Raw genomic sequence first — 21,808 nt, forward strand, 5'->3', positions numbered from 1 at the left:
GAGTAAATATGGGACCCTTGGGGTAAGTGGCTGTCTGTAGTGTGTGTTTGTGTTTGGGGGTTACTTGCTGTGTGCTGAGCTTATGTCTGTCTGTCTGTCTGTTTGAAGGACCGTGTGCTGTGGCCAGCATTTGGAAGCTGTGAGCTTCTAAACAAGGTTTGAAATCTAGAAGCCTCTGTTCATTGGCTGAGCCTTAGTCAGGGGCGGGGCTATCAAGAAGGCCAGGGCTTTATAAAGCAGTGAGCAAGTGACCAGGGAGCTTTGTGATCAGGGACTTCTAACAGGGAGTTTCGAGAGGGAGTTGGGAGGGGGGCGAGGTACACTTGCCATTCTTTAAAACCTTTAAACTTAATTTTTATCAAAACTTCTTGATTTAAACAAAAACCCTATCTTTAACCTAGATAGCTGTAGGAGAAAATGCAGGCAGAAGCCCAGCAGCAGAATGGGGGCTATCCTGTTTATTGCACTCGCTATAGCATGTATGATTACCTGCCCTGTGGGCAGGTGGCGTATGTGTGCATTCGGTGCAAGGAGCTCCTGGCCCTCAGAGGCCGTGTACGGGCTTTGGAGGCCAGGGTGGTGGAACTGGAGGAGCTAAGGGAGACAGAGAGGTATGTTGATGAGGCTTTCCAGGACACTCTAAATTTGTCCCACCTCCAGTCAGACAGCCCCTGCGCTGTTAAGGAGGATGAAAGGCCCAGGGAAGGAAAGCAGTCAACAGGAACAGAGGGAAACCTTCTCATAATTGGGACCCTCCTTCCAGATGATGTTGGTGTATCCTCTCGCACTGAGGTTACCTCTCCGGGGGGGGGAGGGGGGGGCAGACTCCAGTCATTAGGAATGTTAGTAATGGGAGATTCAATCATTAGAAACATAGATAGCTGGGTTTGTGATGACCAGGAGAACCGTATGGTGACTTGCCTGCCTGCTGTGAAGGTTGCGGATCTCTCGAGGCATCTAGATAGACTTATGTGTAGTCCTGGGGAGGAGCTGGTGGTCGTGGTACATGTAGGTACCAATGACGTAGGGAGGGTAGGAGAGACGTCCTGGAGGCCAAATTTTGGCGGCTAGGAAAGAGACTGAAATCCAGGACCTCTATGGTGGCATTCTCAGAAATGCTCCCAATTCCACACGCAGGGCCAGGCAGGCAGGCAGAGCTTCAGAGTCTGGATGCGTGGATGAGACGATGGTGTAGAGAGGAGGGAGTTAGATGTATTAGGAACTGGGGGAACTTTTGGGATGGGGGAGCCTATACAGGAAGGATGGGCTCCACCTAAACCAAAGTGGATCCAGACTGCTGGCACTTAACATTAAAAAGGTTGCAGAGCAGTTTTTAAACTAAGAGATGGGGGAAGCCGATTGCTGCAGAGGAGCACATGGATTGGACAGAGACTTCTCTTCGCGTAGAGTCTATTGATAGAGATTCTCTAGGTTTTAGTCAGGAGGAGAGGATGGAAGAGGATGAAGTATGGGCCAGATCAGACGAGAAACATTCACATAAAGAATCTGACACATCAGAAAAGGGCAGACAAATAAACAGTGACAAGTTTTTAAAGTGCTTGTACACAAATGCTAGAAGTCTAAATAATATGGGTGAACTAGAGTGCCTCATGTTAAAGGAGGATATTGATATAATAGGCATCACAGAAACCTGGTGGAGTGAGGACAATCAATGGGACACAATCATTTCGGGGTACAAAATATATCGGAAGGACAGAACATGTGGGGGGGAAGGGGAGTGGCACTATATGTGAAAGAAAATGTAGAATCAAATGAAATAAAAATCTTAAATGAATCCACATGTTCCATAGAATCTCTATGGATAGTAATTCCATGCTCTAATAAGAATATAACCGTAGGGATCTATTACCGACCACCTGACCAGAATAGTGAGAGTGACGATGAAATGCTAAGGGAGATTAGAGAGGCTATCAAAATTAAAATCTCAATAATAGTGGGGGATTTCAGTTATCCCCATATTGACTGGGTACATGTCACCTCAGAACGAAATGCAGAGACAAAATTTCTCGATACTTTAAATGACTGCTTCTTGGAGAAGCTGGTACAGGAGCCCACAAGGGGAGAGGCAACTCTCGATCTAGTCTTGAGTGGAGCGCAGGATCTGGTCCAAGAAGTAACTATAACAGGACCACTTGGAAATAGTGACCATAATATAATAACATTTAACATTCCTGTGGTGGGAAGAACACCTCAACAGCCCAACACTGTGGCATTTAATTTCAGAAAGGGGAACTATGCAAAAATGAGGAGGTTAGTTAAACAGAAATTAAAAGGTACAGTGACTAGAATGAAATCCCTGCAAGCTGCTTGGACACTTTTCAAAGACATAATAATAGAGGCTCAACTTAAATGTATACCCCAAATTAAAAAACACAGTAAAAGAACTAAAAAGAGCCACCGTGGCTTAACAACCATGTAAAAGAAGCAATGAGAGATAAAAAGACTTCTTTTTAAAAGTGGAGGTCAAATCCTAGTGAGGTAAATAAAAGGGAGCATAAACACTACCAAATTAAATGTAAAAATGTAATGAGAAAAGCCAAAAAGGAGTTTGAAGAACAGCTAGCCAAAAACTCAAAAGGTAATAACAAGATGTGTTTTTAAGTACATCATAAGCAGGAAGCCTGCTAAATAACCAGTGGGGCCCCTGGACGATCGAGATACAAAAGGAGCACTTAAAGACGATAAAGTAATCGCAGAGAAACTAAATGAATTCTTTGCTTCAGTCTTCACGGCTGAGGATGTTAGGGAGATTCCCAAACCTGAGCCGTCTTTTGTAGGTGACAAATCTGAGGAATTGTCACAGATTGAAGTGTCACAAGAGGAGGTTTTGGAATTAATTGGGAAACTTAACAATAACAAGTCACCGGGACCAGATGGCATTCACCCAAGAGTTCTGAAAGAATTCAAATGTGAAATTGCGTAACTATTAACTATGGTTTGTAACCAGTCCTTTAAATCAGCTACTGTACCCAAAGAATGGAAGATAGCTAATGTAATGCCAATATTTAATATGGGCTCTAGGGGTGATCCTGGCAATTATAGACCGGTAAGTCTAACGTCCGTACCAGACAAATTAGTTGAAACAATAGTAAAGAATAAAATTGTCAGACACATAGAAGAACATAAAATCTTGTCTTGTGCTAAAAATCTTGTCTTCTTTTCATAAGATTTTGCTCCTAAATGGCTGAAATTTTACAAGATCTGTTCTCGAGAGCTTTCTGAAAGCTTTCTGATGACTTGGGCTGCATGCAATTTCACTTTGGAAAGTAAGCCCTACCAGTTTGTGTCTGACACAAACCCAAAATCTTAGGAGTGGGTTTGACTTCAGGAGTTTGAATCTAACCTCTTCAGTGAAGTTTGTGGACGGAATTCAGTTGTCAGATTTAGTTTCCAGCTCATGGCTAATAATCTGAGATGAAAAATTGTAAATAAAAGGTTTTACAAAGATTAAATGATCTGCTGTAGAGATATTTGGCCAAAGTTCTAATATGATTTCATTACTAATCATTTTTTGAACCTAGGATACACTTATGTGATTCAGCATACACTCCCTTGTTCTCCAGAAAACATCCCAATGATTAGAAATTGTCTACTGCTCATGCTAAGCAACTCAGCTGTGCTGGGTAATACCTGGTGGTGCTTCAAAATGAAACTGCTTTCAGTTTTTTCAAAAAGAAAAGGAATCCTTGTGGCACCTTAGAGACTAACCAATTTATTTGAGCATAAGCTTTCGTGAGCTACAGCTCACTTCATCGGATGCATACATCGGATGCATACCGATGAAATGAGCTGTAGCTCACGAAAGCTTATGGTCAAATAAATTGGTTAGTCTCTAAGGTGCCACAAGTACTCCTTTTCTTTTTGCGAATACAGACTAACACGGCTGTTACCTTTCAGTTTTTTGTAATCAAAATGAGTGGGACAACTATAAAATGTTTTAGTTGAGTACTGTGCTAGTTTAACTAATGGAAGTTTAATAGTCTTTATTAAAAGACTGTTATGAAAGATGACTAAAATGAACTTAAGTCTAGCTGTGAGGAAAAGAAAACTACTTGATTGTCTTACTCTGGTACATTTTCAGACTCTCATTGGGTCTTTTCTGAAATTAAATTGCAAGGGCTTTAGGGCAGAAACAGAGTCTGCCTACAGCATTTGTTTCTATGCAACCTTTCACAGTGGGCCATTGATCCTGATTTGAACCTTGGAGCGCTAACACAATAGAAATAATAATAAAAGTTAAATACTTCATAAAGGCCATTTTACGCAATGATAATTGTGTCTTTTTCCTTTTAGTTAATCCTTGGTTGATCACAGCCTCACTTACTTTACTATGTGTTTTGCACATCCTTATTTGTTACTGATGGGTATTTTGATGGCTCCTTGACATGGGTTTCTCATCTGATGAAATAATTCCATCAGCTATTCTTTTCCTCTGATAATTGTCTGTGAGCCCTTTACCTCACTTTCCGTCGCTACTCTGAGCTGTATCAGCTTTCCTACCCTTGTTTGTTACTACTATCTGTAGTGAGTGATTTAGTTGTACTACTCAGGCACATGCTACACGTTTGGAGGAAAAGGGGCATTAAAATCCCAACCACCATTCTGGACTGCTGTACATCAGCACATAGACACAACTGAAGGAGTCCCACATATCCTCTCCTGACAGTTATCAATAGCTACTGAGCTGCTTAAAAACAAAGGAGCAGGGCTCCCTACAGATATCAGAGGTGGGTGGAAGAAGAAAGCCAAGACAAAGCACCAAGGATTCTACCTTTTTTCTCATCCCATTCCCCTCCCAGGAAGAAGATGCCCAGGAAATACTCAAAAATCAATAAATCAGCAGAGTGTTCCTTTCTCTGAATGGAATAGTATGACCAGTTTGGAAACTAGTTTTTGTACAAATGATTAGCAATGGAAGTTTTAATGGCTTTCTTTTTGGTCTCTGCCCAGATGGAATTACAAAAGCTTGGGCTTGCTTATTTCCACCCTGTTTTTAACTAGGGAGCAGTTTGGGCTGTTAATGAGGAACTGTTTTAATTAAGGATGAGGAAAGCACCATACATTTACTAAAAAGTTGTAACTTCTTTTCTTGTTGAAAAAAAGCCAAGGATTTTAGCATTATTTTTATATAAAATGGTGAGGAAAATGAGTGAGTAATGTATTAGTTTTTGATAAATATCATATGCATCTGCATTTATCTGTGTGGTATTATTCTACCTGAATACCCAGAGTTAAAACAAAGGATGCTGTCAAGGGGGAATCAAGAGGAAATAAAACAATGACACCTGTGGTAAATAGCAAAAGAGGGGCTGGGATAACAATGTTTGGCCATCAGTTGGGAAGAGGCTATCTCCCTGGCTCCTTCCAGGCTAGAATGGTTTACTCTTCCCGGGGTTGAGCCTAGGATCCAAAGGAGCATCCCAGAAAAGGGAAGTAGTTGAGTGGGTTGCCATGGGCTGCCCATGGCATGTCAGTGAGAACTGACAGACATGCATGGAGAGAGAGAGAGAGAGAGAGGCTGCATCAGAGCAGATGGCTTCTCCCAACCCAGCGATGGAGGTACCTGGGGTAGGTGAAATGTACCAAAGCTTGTAGGGAAAGATTAAGGATTGGGTAAGGGGAAATATGCATATAGACGTTTATTATTTTACCCTTTGCTCTGCAAGCTTTGTGCCTTCAAGGGAATGAATGGTTTGTTCTGAAGAAACTGTTTTTGAGTCAGCCACTGTCCCGGGTCCCCAGAGTGAAAGGGCTCACAGGTGCCAAAAACTGTTAACACGTGAGAGGAGATCAGGCCCAGAGTGGTTGAATGACATTGTTCTGCCCTGAGAGGTGTGACGGTAACAAGGCTTATTCCCAAAGGGGTTCACTTGAGAAGAACTAAAAGGGGTCCAAAGTGCAGTTCAGCCTGTGCCCATGATACACTATAAATAGCTTCAAAGAGCTGGTGAGACAGCTAGAGTTTCGCTATTTAATGCAAAGCTGGCATCATTCGAATGATTGGAAGTGCCACCCAACTCATGACAGAGTGACTGTCTCATGGTCCAGAGAACCAAGTGTCACGAGAACTTTTAAAAACTGAAATGAGAGGTACTGAGCCGTTTGCTGATAAATCTAACACAGAAGAGAACCCTCTCTTATACGCACTAAGAAGAATTCACTTGTATTTCTAGTTCACTGTCAGGGTATTTCACTTGTAAGAGACAAAGACGTTGGGGAGCCTGTGATGTGCTCCAGTCAGGGCCAGAATAAAAGAGATCCGGAATCACAAGGGAACCAAGCTGTTATTCGAGAGCTCAGTCTGGATCAAGCAGCTCACATGCCACATCACATGGCACTGAAACATAAGCAGTAAATGTCATGCTAGTATTTATGCCTTTGTCTGTTACGGTGAGATCTCCATGGCCTCCTATGACTGTTGGTTTGGCAGCTTTGCTTGAAATGGCTCTTATGGGTCATTACTTTGTGATAGATTCTGCTCCCCGTAACACCAGTACAAACCAGGAATAACTCCACTGAAATCATTGACGTTATTCCCCTTGTGCACTGAGGTAACTGAGATCACAATCTAGCTCTTTGGACCTTATTCAGACTTCACTGGGAGCTGCAGATGTTCAGCAGCTGTAAGGTTTGAGCCTTTACAAATACCTACTTGCACTATTCTCTGTGCTGTGGGTGAGTCAGGTTTCTATAAATACAGAAGTGTAGAAATTAACATACCACCTACTGCAGTCACTTTCTATTTATTTGTAACTTTTACCAAATAGACGTGCTTTGAGTCTGTTAAAGTTGAAAAAAATTACTGCTGTTACCCCTTTTGTAAATCTGTTGAGATTGGTTTCATTTTCTAGTCCTGTTTCTTTCATCATGTCCTTTGAAACTGAAACTTTTACTAGTCCATAAGCCTTTTAATCCTATCTGCATATGGTGTATGAAGAATAAATCAATAACAGTATGGCCATTCCTGCTGGCAAGTTGCTGATATTAAAACAAAAAGCCTTAAAAACTGAATTATAAATTATAAGTAACTTGAGACCAATCAGCAGACTGTGGTTCAGGCTCCAACTGCATTGATGCCAGACTTCACAGATGCCTGGTTTTTATATACATTGAGCTTACTTTCACAGGTTTCCAAGAACCTGATGTTATACTATCACAGTTATCCCCAAACTTGTTACCTCATGCCCCCCCCCCCTTACCCTTGTCTGTGCCCGCCTCCATCCCAGAGCCAAGGCCCGGAGTGGGGCCACGCTCCAGGAAGGGGTGGACACGGCCAGGGGTAAGGGGGCCACAGCTGGGGGTGGGGCTGGGGCAGGGAGCAGAGCCTCAGGCGGGGGCGTGGGGCCGGGGCCAGGAGTGGAGCTGGCTGGCACTCCCTCCCCATATCCTGTGGGGCTGATCTGGGCCCCCCAAACATTCCTCTGTGACTGCTGTGTGGCACACCCCACAGTCTGGGGACCTCTGCACTATCAGCTTTAGCCCACTAGCCAGACCTGTGCACACATAGGGAGAGCATATGCAGACAGCTAGTCCTTTACCTGTAGCTACATGCATATGCCAAGACTGTTCATTACCCTTGGGGGTCATCTTTCCCTGGCCACTTCCAGCTCAGGGTACTGAAGGATCTGAAAAGACAGTATCTTTATCCTGAACCAAAATTAAGAGCACCCCCAAACTTCAGTGTTTTGAATTCAACTCATCTACTGTTGCAAATAGCTCCTCTCTCTATAGTGACCTAACCTAACCCACCAGATCCCAAATTTGGGGTATTTGAAATCAGGATTCCAGAATTATGACTTAGCCCATCTCTGTGTATGTTAGCAGTCTGGTCTGTACTCAGTCTAACAATGTCCTTTCATTTGTTTGTCAACTTAGAGTTTAACAAAATTCCCAAACATTTACCCTACATAGTTTCAAAATGAGGTAAATTGTTGCGGAGCGTATATATTAGGTGTCTGCTGGAAGTGACTGTGCTCTTGACCAGGTGTAAGGAGAGGTAATAAACCACTGCACAACCCTTGGTTCCTTGTAGGTTGCTAGGGCACTGTCATATCTCAGTTTTAAAAAGCCTGGGTTGTTTCTGAGCTGTCCTTTTTACAAAAGGTTAGTGGCTTATCACTCGTTATTTTAGGCGTATGTGCCGAAGGAGAGGAAATGCGAAATACGCCGTTATAAAAAAGAGAGTTAAATCCCTCCATGAAATTTGTTGTGAATTGTGAAAGAGCACAGCAGCCAAACCAAGCTGCCATCTGCCAGTCTTGGGAGATGCGGATTTTACTGCGGAAAGCAGTGCAGGCTGCTTGTCAGAACCTTTGAGGGTAACACACAGCCAGGCACTCTTACACTTTCTCTGGACTTTCATTTTTCTTTTCTTGAGTCTTTGTGTTTTATTGGTAGATCTTAGGGAGGACTATAAATGGGGGGCAAAACTTCACATCTCATTGAGGCCCTAAATGGTACTGGGATACAAACCAAAGAATAGGAATCCAAACATTTTAAGGTAAGAAAGTGCATATAAGCACCCTGAGCACAGGCAGTAATTATGATTAATGAATGTTCGTGTTTATTGTCCCAGATTAAAGTGATTTTTAAAGACAATTTAGAATTGTTTGTCCTTGTGGGGTTGTTATGAGGTCTCGAAGAGTAAGCACTGTCATTTTCGTGAGGATACACTATTCTTCATACATAGAGGTTGAATCTCTGCTTTAACTGTAAAACTCAATTCAGTCTTAACTATGGGTATGTTTACACTGCAATCACGGCTAGTTCGCTCAGGTACTGTAGAAGCCTGCCCAGAACCCAGGGCACTTACTCAAGCGGGTAGCCTGTGCTGAAACCCACCACTGCAGCTTCACTGCTCTGGTATCTGAGTTAGGTAGATTAACAATAGCTTGGATAGGTCTGTGCAAGCTGTCATCGCGATCAGTGATTGCAGTGTAGATATACCCTAAGAAGCCACAACTGTTTCCTCTGACTTAGGAACTTGTAAAATGCTCATCACTGAAGTATGCAGGCAACCTTTCTCTTCTGCCCTGGTGTTTAATTCCCACTTACCTCTACTCTAGTCCTCATAGCCCAATTATTTGTGGCCATCAACTTTCCTGTCTGCCCTTGGACTCTATATGCTGTGAACTATTCTTACATGCCAGCTCAGTAGCGTTCCAGTTTGATATGTGGGTAACTAAGATGTAAATACAACTTCTTTGCAGCTCACACCAACCCTCTTCTTGATTACAGGCTTGAAGTGCCTTCTGGTGTTTCTCAGAAGACCAGGAAGATCCCACCTTCTATATTACAGAGCTCATTGTCAAGGAAGGGGTAGATTAGGAAATCTGCACAAAAATGTATTGTGTACTAAATTGTGAAGTAGATGAAGCTAGCTAACACGATATTTCTCTGTAGGTCCCATTTCATTCTTGATCATTATTGCCAGAAGCAGACAACTCATGTAATTACAAAAGAAATTAGAATCATGCCACTGCATATCTCTGAGAAGAAATGGTTTAGCATTAGAATCAAAATGCATTTTGCATGTAATGCTCCAATAGAGGAACACTAAGGATGTTTCAAGAGTAGTCACGTTGTACAACATAAAAACCTTTCCAGAAGCAATTTCATTAGTTCTCCTGTGTGCTTGCAGACAGAACTAAACCAAATGTGGGGTTAAAAGGGATAGAAACTATTTCTGCAGTTCAGGGAACATAAAGAATGAGTTTAGAGAGAAACAGTTGCAATGAACACGTTGCCAGGGTTTCAGACTCTGAGCAATGCTATGAGGACATTGCCCTTTGTCGTGCAAGCTTAGCCCCTTCTTAAAAGCCTGGAATAGTGTGATAAGTTAGTCAGTAGCTTTTCTATGAAAACCTCACTGCTGCTGACATGCTGAAAAGTAAGAGAAGGGAAACCCTGAAATATATCTGGATCTCATACTGAGTCTCACTAGTCTTTTGCTTTGGTCCATGTGGTGATTACATCACAGAGAAGAAAAATATGTGAGGTGGGGAGCATGGATTGCCCCAAAGACGCTTTTTAAGTGATTTTTTTCTCACCAAATAAGGTAATATTCAAGAGAGAGAGAAGAATTGAGGCAATGGTGATGGGAGAATTGAATGCTATAAGTACCTGCGGTAGCTTCTGTCCATGCACAAAGCACAACATAATTTAAATCATTTTTTTATATATTGCTGGAAGAGCTCCATTCAGAGTTCTAGACCCTATAACACTTTTATTTGCTTGGATGAGTGTACTTAGTTTTGTATATTTTAAATAACAACTTGCCTAACAAAGTCAGACTGATCTGCACTAGCTGTCTGCATATTGTGATGACAGTAATGATGAGGAACTCAAAGACCTGTAAACTACAAATATTCAGCCTAAGAACCACCCAGCTATGGGAGATGGTATATCAGTTTTGCTGGGTATGACTGAGTAAGGTGAATTGTTTGACATCCCCTGGCACGGTTGTGGCAGACTCAGGAATAGAAGCCAGGAAGCCTGCATTCCAGTCCTGTTTCTGCCCACTAGATTACATTCCTTTTGACTAGTTCTATAGAGTGCAATCCTCCACTAGATACAGACACGGCAAAGAGACAAAACACATGAATAGAGATATCACCATAGATATCTATTTTTAAAACTGTACTTATTTGAACAAATGACAATGGAAGTTAAAAATACCAAGAAATAAAACAGGATAGGGAGATCCTGTCAGATGTCCAAGAGCTAAATAGTTGTAAGTCTGTTTCCACAGTAAGAGGGATAATATATGAAACACAAAAGGTCTGTTTTTGAAGACTGTGCCACATTCAGATGTTTCTCTCCTCTTCCTGAAAACCCGAGATGGGAATGGCTAATCAAGTCTAGCTAACATATGAAATCTGATGAAGTCACAACCCGAGGTACTGTGACCTGAAATCTATTAAAGTAATGTAGTCCTAAATTAGCAGATAAGAATAGTCACTTTATAATGAGATATTAGAGTGCTCCATTTTTAAAGATGGAATTACTCTATGTCCTAGATTTTCATTTTTGCAATATACTATGAATGATGATTTTCAAATCCTAACTGTACGATTTCTTGTTTTCTCCAGGAGAGATGGAAGAATTGGAAACACAGTGGTTGACTGGTATTTGTCATAATGAGAAGAATGAAGTCATGAGCAGCCAGCTGGATATTGACAACATGGCAGGCGTATTTTACATGCTCGCAGCAGCCATGGCACTCAGCCTAATAACCTTTGTCTGGGAACATCTGTTTTACTGGAAACTCAGATTCTGCTTCACCGGGGTCTGCACAGACAGGCCAGGATTGTTGTTCTCAATCAGTAGGGTTAGTATAACTTTCATAAACCTCTTTTATCCAGTAGTTAATATAACAACTAGTTTCTTAAAACCACTAATCCACACCCTGTGAGGCAGGCATATTTTCTCTCAATTTATCCCTTTGCTGAATATCTGAAACATTTTAAAAACTTTGATAAGATGTTCCACTGGGTTTGTATTATAGTTGCATTTCATATGCACTCCTAGGGATTTTTTGTTTTGTTCTTTCATTTGATAGCTGTGACTGCAAGCTGTCTGGTGGACTAGCACATGTCAGGATAGTCAATAAGGAAATACAGAAATCACAGGCTATTGATTCTTCGTTAGGGAGAGGTTTAATGGAGAAATAGAAGATTTACTCGTTAGCGGGAACTGGGCTAATCATTGGAATGAAGCAATTTTTAGAAACCTGCATTAATGAGATGATAAATATTAACTCTCAGTACTGTGCATTTCATAGAACATGTGGGGTTCTAAGAGTGTTAAATAGTTTAGAAGGTATTTCTGAGCTACATTTTCCTAATTAATTAGATTCCTTCAATAAACTCAGATTAGACACACAAAAATGCAATTTATTTATATGGTTAGAGATTAGGTCAATTTCTAAAGATAATTCTACCTATTAAAAAGTCCAAATAGATGATTGTAGAAGTAAAAGCAGAAAATATGTGTAGTCTTACTCTTTTTGACAAACGAGGGTTTTTTATGCATCAAACATTAAATAGCCGATGGACTGTGAAATTTTTTTAATGTAGCCAAAGTGAATAGAACCATAGCAATATGCCTGTTTGCCCCAAAACATGTTGAGGCTACTCCCCAGAGTAAATCCAAACTCTATTGGACTTACAGCTAAAAGGAGTAGCGTAGAGTAAATGTTATGTCCTATTCTGTTGGTAAGGGATTTTGCCCTGTGATACCCTATGTGGAAAGCTTACAGTTGTGGCCCATGAGTGTTAGCACCAAACTCAGTGGTGTGGGCATTTTAAATGTTTGTTTTACTTCTTTTGAGACTGATCCTTGGACTCATTCAGATCTATGTTGCCATCAGAGGGAGTTTAGGGTGGGCAAGGAATGTGGCCCTTATGAATTTAAAGTTGTTTTGTTATGACTGCATCTAACTTTTGGAAAAAAAAACACCTTTATATACTTTTTTGTTCGCAGTGTTTATATGGAACTACAAAACTGCAAGATGGGACTTTTAATTTTGGTGCTTCTTTGTAGACCTGTTTTACAGACAGCTGCAAGTAAAAGCTGTTATTTTCACTGAATACTGTCCTGGACCAGATAATTACGAAGCTGGCTTATGCATAAATTTGAGCTTCCTAAACAACCCCACCTTTAAAAAATGCACCATACACAATCACTTCTCCTTTTTCATATTGGCTTCTTTACTTTTTCAAGTGAGATACACTGTAGACCTCTTTACCCCCCACCCGCTTTACCTCCACTGCACTCCTGGCCTCCCAGCTGGGCAAATCAGAGATGTACTTTGTAGTCTGAAGATGTTTCCAAACTGAATTATATGGAGAATATTTTCTGTGGGGAAAATCATGCTCAGTTGTATTAAATATAATCCATTTTAACACCATTTGGTAAATTTTGCAGTTTTCATAAAATGTTAATTTAGTGCCCTTTGGTTTTGGTTTTGTTTCTTTTAGAAAAGGTGATTCGTTTTTGCGATATGGTGGGAGAGCAGGTGTTTGGTAAAGGAACCAGGATAAGGGACATAAGCAGGTTATGTACACTGCAAAGCAATGTTATGCTTCTGGCATCTTTCTAGCAAATTTATCTTGAAACACTTTAGAGTTATTCTAATATGATTACAGAATTAAATAACTGAGGGGGGCGAGAGAGAGAAGAGAGATGTTTTCAGCTACATTCGTAATGAGCTGCAGAGTTGTTGAGCAGAAAGCGAGAGAAGTTGTTTCAGACGACAGTAACTGCAGAGATTAAGGATCCTGCTTCAACAGTAGCTGAGGGTTTTTGTGGGGGGAAGGTAGGGAGTGTAGGAGGGGAAGGTGAAAGAGAAACCAATGCCTGGTATGTTAGTAGGACTTTGATTCTAATGGATTCCAAAACAAACAGGAGGCAGTGGGAGTAGTTAGAAGAAGATGAGGATGCCGTAGTTGTGTTTCTTTGTGTATGGGAGGGAGCAGGCAGCAGCATCCTACACGTGTTGGTGCACAAAGATCTGGAGTAGTGTGAGGCTATGGAGAAGAATGTGCAATAATCCAGGTGAGAGGAGATGAAGTCTTGGAAGACCAGTGTTTGCTGTGCTCTAAAGCAGTGTTTCCCAAATTGTGTCGCGTGGACCACTGATGGTTTGACGAGAGATTAAAATGATCACATGGTGCTGACTCTCCTTCTTTGGTTTGCATTAAGGCTGCTGAAAATATTTTACTCTTCCGCATAAGCCATTATTGCTGTTACCTAGGGGATGTTATGTGGTTGTGAATGAGTGCGGAGGTGGCTCATATGTTTGTCTCATGGGCCATCTCCTCTTTCCTTTGCACAGTCTTTAAATTTGTGATCCACCCTGTGAAAAGGTTGAGAAACTGTGCTCCAAAGGATCAGCTTAGTCCTATGGGTTTATTGCTAAAGCATCTAGGTATGCTGTAGACTAACGTAGATTTATCTTCTGTGAGAGCCCATCCAATGTTCTTAGAAAGACCTTAAATAGTAACCATCATTGAAAGCAATGAAATCCACACCTACAAAAATGACACCAACTTTAAGGCTGAGATTCACAAGAGTGAGAGTAGCTAGAAAGGAAAGTTCTCATTTACTTTGCAAAACCCAGGCACTTTAAATGGGGAATTGGCACATTTCATCTTCAGTTGTATTTCCTTGGTGTTATAGGTTTGTTATGGCTATAATGTTCCATTCTGTCATCTGCGAGTGAGAGAGAGGTTTTTGCTGTGACAAACCAATAATGGGGGGGGGCCTCCAGTGATTTCATCTGCTTCATGAAACCATTGCATTAATAATATTTTGCAAACATCTTTAGAATCCAAGGGGACTCCAAGCCAGTCATACTTCCCTTTGATGAGTCTGTAGTGTCTGCAAGGAGTTACTGATGTTCATTCAGGGTTTTCTTATCCTGGTTAATGCAAAAGCTTTCTAGGAAGCCTGCTATCTGTCCTGTTTATTTCAATATTTTTCTGTAGCGTTCAGAAAACAGGCTTACTACATTCCCTTGAAATGTTAGTGTAATCCTGTAACAAAGGTCTTACGTTTTTGCAACGAAAGAGCTGCTCTGTTTTACAGCATATTGTAAATCTGCCTGTTATTTTCCCTTATTTATATTTTAAATTCTCCCAACTACTTTGAAAAAGCTACTCCTTTCACAAGCAAATTCACAGCTAATTCATCCTAAAGGAAAGCGTAAAATTTAGTAGAATCCTGCTACAGATGGGTAAACAGGTTTAAATTAAAATATGAACTGACTTCAATCTTCACTCCAAAATGCAAAGCAAATCCAATTTCAAAAAGTTAATTTAACGTTTTAGAACATTTTATTTTTCATGTTTGCAATACACCACACTAATTCTGCATGGGACAGGAAACAACAGAACTGAAATACCATGTGGGCTGACTTTTTCTGTTTGACTGGAAGTGGGAAAATAGAATAATTTTCAGGCAAATCCCTGTTCTTGCTCAGCTCTAGACTTGTTTTCTAGACCAACAGGTGTGGGTATTTCAGATAAGCATCCAGGCTTCTGGGTCCTCACTGAACTTCTGTGATTTCCCCATTGATGGCTAGGTATTCTCTGTAGTTAACACCTTTTCAAAAGACAAAGAGAAGGGAATGATGGGTAGGGACTTTTAAACAAGTAAGAAAAGAACCATAAAACCAAAAAATATTATAAACAAGTCAGTTACAAAAGAGCAAGGCCCTTAATTTTTGCTTTGTGTGCATGTTACTATGGTTAAATTCTGTTGCTGCCGCTCACTTTTTGCTCAGGCAAAATACTTGCTGCAATCATGAGAGTTTTTCCCCAGTAAGGAGTGAATAAAAAATTATTGACTAACCTGGGAATTTGGCCCATTGCCTTTGTTGGGACATTTGTCTGACCAATGACTAAGGAGTTTATGATTTCAAAAGTCCTTCTAACAATACAATCCGTACATCTTAACGTGCTACATAACTTCTGGAACTTCTCTTGGATTTTGTATTTAAACTAAGTCATACCGAAATACTTTATTGGCCTATTTATTTAGCATCAACTTTATAGTTCAATTTAGCAGATGTCAGCAGTCTGTGAGAGCTTCTTCATAAACTAGGGCATTCCATTGCTTTTGCACAGCTAACAGGCTGAAACAGGAGTAAGCAAAAATGCAGACATTTTTTATGCTAACAAGAAAACTGGAAAAAAAACAGATAATATGCATTATGTGCATTGTAATTATGCTACATTCATAATTACTCCCTTTGCTGATAATTAGCAGCAAATTAAAAAATAACAATATAAAGGTATCATACATAAAATGCATTTATATTATGTTTACATTCCGTTTTGGCTGCTTAGGGTTTGCAGATATTTACTGAATTTAATTTACAGGAATTAAACTTAGTGTTTCAGTTGTCTGTGGACAACAGAAATGAACATTTCTCTTTGTTCTCATTGTCACAATTGTCGAGATCTTGTAGGCATAACCCTTGTAACACCAAGTGGTGCCCCTCTGCCCATGAGTATGGCACCTATTTACCTAGCTGTCACACCAATTACCCAGCAGGAAGTAAAGAATAGTATTCAAGAAGACTATAAGAAATCTTCAGTGTTTTCACCAGGAAAGCCATGGCCACCAGAATTCACACTCACTGCCGATGTTGCACTGTGTATTAGCCCTTTGTTAACTGACTACTGTGAAGGACCTCTTCCTGACATACTTAAATTGAGTAGTTCCTACTATGTAAGTAGTTCCATTGATTTCTATAGGATCACTCATGGAGTTAAGTACTGTTCAGAGTTTGTGAGGGTAGCAGTCATGTCAAAGAGGTTGACACATTAAAGAGTAATGGTTTTCGTAGGATCTCGAATGGACAGGAGTTGCTGTGGCAAGGAGCAGGATGCTAGAAAAAGAGAGGGATCAGAATTTATGATGGGCTCAAGTCCTTGTTTGTCCTGCCTTCATCTTCCCGCCAAGAAGCTTTCTTGACATGCCCATCAGATTGGGAGCAGCTGGTGGCTTACACATGGCTGGAGGCAGAAAACTTTTTTTTTTTTAATCCAGTGCTAACAGTATAATTGTATAAAGAAAAGGAGTACTTGTGGCACCTTAGAGACTAACAAATTTGTTAGAGCATAAGCTTTTGTGGGCTACAGCCCACTTCATCGGATGCATAGAATGGAACATATAGTAAGAAGATATATAGATATATATATACACACACACACATACAGAGAAGGTGGAAGTTGCCATACAAACTGTAAGAGGCTAATTAATTAAGATGCGCTATTATCAGCAGGAGAAAAAAATGTTTGTAGTGATAAACACCTACAAGATCTCTATCAAGCATTCTTAAAACTACAGTTCCCATCTGCTGAAGTGAAGAAACAGATTGACAGAGCCAGAAGAGTACCCAGAAGTCACCTACTACAGGACAGGCCCAACAAAGAAAATTACAGAACGCCACTAGCTGTCGCCTTCAGCCCCCAACTAAAACCTCCCCAGCATATCATCAAAGATTTAAACCTATCCTGAAAAATGATCCCTCACTCTCACAGATCTTGGGAGACAGTCCAGTCCTCGCTTACAGACAGCCGCTCACCCTGAAGCAAATACTCTCCAGCAACCACACAACAAAAACGCTAACCCAGGAACCTATCGTTGCAACAAAGCCTGATGCCAACTCTGTCCACATATTTATTCAAGTGACACCATCATAGGATCTAATCACATTAGTCACACCATCAGGGGCTCGTTCACCTGCACATCTTCCAATGTGATATATGCCATCATGTGCCAGCAATGCCCCTCTGCCATGTACATTGGCCAAACCGGACAGTCTCTACTCAAAAGAATAAATGGACACAAATCTGACATCAGGAATCATAACATTCAAAAACCAGTAGAAGAACACTTCATCCTCTCTGGCCACTCAGTAAAAGATTTAAGGGTGGCAATTTTGCAACAGAAAAGCTTCAAAAACAGACTCCAACGAGAAACTGCTCAGCCTGAATTAATATGCAAACTACATACCATTAACTTGGGTTTGAATAGAGACTGGGAGTGCCTGGGTCATTACACATATTGATTCTATTTCCTTATGTTAAGTATCCTCCTCACACCTTCTTGTCAGCTGTCTAAATGGGCCATCTTGATTATCACTACAAAAGTTTTTTTCTCCTGTTGATAATGCTCATCTTACTTAATTAGCCTCTTACAGTTTGTATAGCAACTTCCACCTTCTCTGTATGTATATATATCTATCTTCTTACTATATGGTCCATTCTATGCATCCGATGAAGTGGGCCATAGCCCACAAAAGCTTATGCTCTAATAAATTTGTTTGTCTCTGAGGGGCCACAAGTACTCCTGTTCTTTTTGTGGATACAGACTAACACGGCTGCTACTCTGAAACCTGTCAGTATAATAGTATAACTTTCTCCTTTTTAATGCCTGAGGCCTATGGTGCCAAAGAATGATACAGTTTGGGGAAAATGTTTTGTTTGATGTTAGCAATGCTTTTCTTTTATTGTTACATAGATGAAATCAAGAAATATTTATCATCGCTGTCTTATGTATGATTCTAGAAATATGCTGCAGGAAGACAGCATGCCTTTCTGCTCTTTGTGCTCATTAAATAAGTGATGTCCAATTTAATCATATTGCTAAGAATGAAATATGTAAAATTACAGTATTTAAAGTTTCCAGTTGGTGATATAATTTGTTTTATGTTACTCTTATTACAGGGTATTTATAGCTGTATTCATGGAGTGCACATTGAGGAAAAAAAGAAATCACCTGACTTTACTCTGACCAGCTCCCAAACCAACATGTTAAAACTACTGCGAACAGCCAAAAATATGACCAATATTAATCCTTCAAGAATTAATTCCCCCAAAAGAACAGGTGATTTTATTCAAAGGGGTTCGCTAATTATGGACATGGTCATGGATAAGGGGAATTTGATATTCTCTGAAAACAGGTCTTTTCAGCCAAAGGACAACCTTTTTGGTGACAATATGAGTGAACTGCAAACATTTGTCAGCAACCGACACAAAGACAATCTTAACAACTATGTTTTCCAAGGTCAGCATCCTCTCACACTAAATGAATCAAATCCAAATACAGTGGAAGTTGCTGTTACAGCAGAAGCAAAAGTAAACTCCAGACCCAGGCAGCTTTGGAAGAAATCTGTGGAATCTTTACGTCAAGAATCGATTCTTCAGAGCCAAGGTTCACAGAGAGAAAATGGTTCAGAAGAAAATAGGCAGCATTCTGCGAAGGGCCAGAGATACCTTCCTGAGGAGATTGTCCATTCGGATGTATCGGAGACCTCAAGCAGAGCCACTTGCCATATGGAACCCGAAAACAATAACAAACACCACAAAACCAAGGACAATGTTAAAAAGAGATCAGTGGTGTCAAAATACCCAAAGGACTGTAGTGATGTGGAGCTGACATACCTGAAAACCAAACAAAGCACTCCTCGGGATAAAATTTACACAATCGATGCTGACAAGCAGCCAGGTCTCCACCTGAACCCACCCCAGTATGTTGAAAATATTGTCCTTCCAGAGACTATTGAATTCCCTGCTGTTTACCAAGATCACAATGACAACTACAGGAAAGCAGAACATGGTAACAGGACTCCTTTGCATAATGAAGACAGTCTTCCAAATAATGACCAGTACAAACTTTATTCAAAGCACTATAGCTTAAAAGATAAAAATGCTTCGCTAGGCGAGGTGAATGATAGATACAGACAGAATTCCACCCATTGCAGGAGCTGTCTTTCAAATCTGCCCAGTTACACAGGCCATTATTCAAGCAGGTCTCCCTATAAATGTGATGCTTGCTTGCGGATGGGGAACCTATATGATATTGATGAAGATCAAATATTGCAGGAAGCAACCAGCTCGGAGCATCCTGAAGAAATGTATGAGCATGACTGGGTTCAGAATAATGCAATCCAGCATCAGAAAAAGGATAAGATGAGGATCAGTAGGCAACACTCTTTTGACAACATCCCCGATAAGTCCAGGGACATAGATATTGGAAGGCCTGCTCGCAGCATAAGCTTGAAAGAGAAAGAGAGGTTTCTAGACTGCAGCTCATATGCAAACACATTTCATGTCCCCCCAAGCAAACTGTTGAGTAACAAGAGCTCACTCGTAACGCAAACTCTGGAGGACAGTAAGCGGAGCAAATCCCTGTATCCTGGTCACTCTGCAGATAACCCTTTTCTGCACTCCTATCGTGATGACCAGCACTTAGTTTTTGGCCGAAGTCCTGCTGATCTTTACAAACAATCATTAGCAGCAAAAGCAAGAAATGATACTTATTCAAGGTCATCAATAAAGTCCACAGCATCATATAGTTCCCGAGATGGCCGGGTCCATAATGATATGTACCTTTCAGAGCATGTTATGCCTTATGTTGCAAATAAGAATAGTGTGTACTCAACTCCAAGAGTTTTAAATTCCTGCAGCAATAGACGTGTGTATAAGAAAATGCCTAGTATTGAATCAGATGTTTAAGTTTCCCATTTACACTTTATCTATAAGGAAACATAGTTGCCACCATCTTAGAGGCAAAGAGTGCATTCTTAGACAGTACTATGCTAAATGATAATATGCAATACCCTCAGGACTTGAATAAGTAAGAGGATATGACATCTTTTTAGATGTATCCAGGGTTTGTTGAAAACTGGGGGGAAGCCATTTATATAACTGGAGGTTGAATTGAAGAGCCCCAAGACACACCGGCGCTGACTTTTATTTTTCCCAGTGAGTGCTCACCTCCCCTCCCGCCGAGCGCCTGTTGGTGGCCCTGCCCAACAGCTCTGGGTGGTGGGTGCTGAGCACCCACTATTTTTTTCCTGTAGGTGCTTGAGCCCCGGAGCACCCACTGAGTTGGCACCTATGCCAAGATATGTTGGCAACTATGCTCTTTTGTATTTTGATTATTTTACTGGTTTAGTTATGCTAAATTCTGTTGTTGAGCATCACTCAATGTATTTCTGTCATCAGGAATGTTTAATGGTTTTCTAATACTGGATGAGCAATATGGTATGCATGTAGTTTGACAGACAAAAAAAAAGCGAAGAGCGCATTTGCACTGTAACTAAATACAGGCTTGTAAAAGAATAGAGAGTTAGACTTTCAAAGCTATATTTTAGTTTCATATTTGTTTTCAAACGTCAAAATAATTAAAAAGAAAAAAACTCAGGGCCCTAAAATGGAATAAAAAACTGTGTTAGCACAAAAATGTTATGCTCATTCTAATCTCATAAAGATAAATGTGGAAAATATAGGCCCAAACTGTTATGTATCAAAAGGAAGACATATGGATATTGGTTAATGCTGGTGTACAAATGCTTTCTTTATATTTCATAAGCACTTACAGTTACAAACTCAGTTACTAAAAAATTATGCGGTTTCATTGTGCGGTCAAAAATAAGCTGCATAACCTAGAATATATATTTTTAGATATCAATATATGGATCTTAAATCTGTCAAGCTATGGACCTCATTATTTATCTTGAAGCCTAATATGTATGTAAGTTTTTGCATTTGCCCCTTAATGGTCATTACTCAGGGCTGTATAGTATCTCTTTTATCCCTTCATTACAAAACAAAATAATAATGAAAACACCTGTAGCTCATTGTTCACAATGCAGTAGTGGTGACATCTAATTAATTGTATGTTAATATTATTACAGTTGTTAATATTGTATCAGACACCAACATATGTTTAATGTAATCAGTCAGGAATGCAATACCATTTTTGCGTATACCGTATTATGAAAGATTAACACCTTTTTAGCGACTTCTTCCTTCTAGAATATCTTGTATATTTGTTGACCATCAGGCTAGTTTTTTAAACCTCTCTAACCCTTCATTAAGATTTAATGTATCCACACATAGTAACGTAGTTATAGCGAAACTAAGGGACAATATCTTTATCATCACTCATGAGGCATATGTTAAATAACCCACTGATGGTTCAAAGCCATTCACAAGGTATAGATGCATTCTTACACAACATTTGTTTCTGCGCTCACCAGATTATTTCACATATATACATTATACATTCTGCACTCCAGAAATATATACCACATTTTACCAAGGGGGAAAATGTATACCAAAGTAATGTGTACAATGGAAAACATTCAACAACCTGTGCTCACCTATTCCCTGAACTATGCTGAGAGCTGTTCCATTTACTGTGCTGGGGGCAGATAGTTCAAATTTATATGAATGCAAGTTCCTTAAAGGTTTCATTGAAGAAGTGG

The 21,808-nt window shown here is 40.3% G+C and overlaps 1 protein-coding gene across 1 annotated transcript in view; it reads left to right on the plus strand.

Annotated features, from left to right (window-relative positions):
- Nucleotides 1-20,051, plus strand: part of GRIN2A (glutamate ionotropic receptor NMDA type subunit 2A) — a 284,640-nt gene extending 264,589 nt beyond the window's left edge. The window contains exons 11-12 of the mRNA XM_077828127.1: nt 11,112-11,350; nt 18,261-20,051. Of these exons, the coding sequence (XP_077684253.1) occupies nt 11,112-11,350; nt 18,261-20,051 (2,030 nt within the window). The remainder of the gene's footprint in view (nt 1-11,111; nt 11,351-18,260) is intronic.
- Nucleotides 20,052-21,808: the final 1,757 nt, after the last annotated feature.

Source organism: Eretmochelys imbricata, chromosome 10, assembly GCF_965152235.1.
Source record: "Eretmochelys imbricata isolate rEreImb1 chromosome 10, rEreImb1.hap1, whole genome shotgun sequence".
In the NCBI taxonomy this organism is placed as follows: Eukaryota; Metazoa; Chordata; order Testudines; family Cheloniidae; genus Eretmochelys; species Eretmochelys imbricata.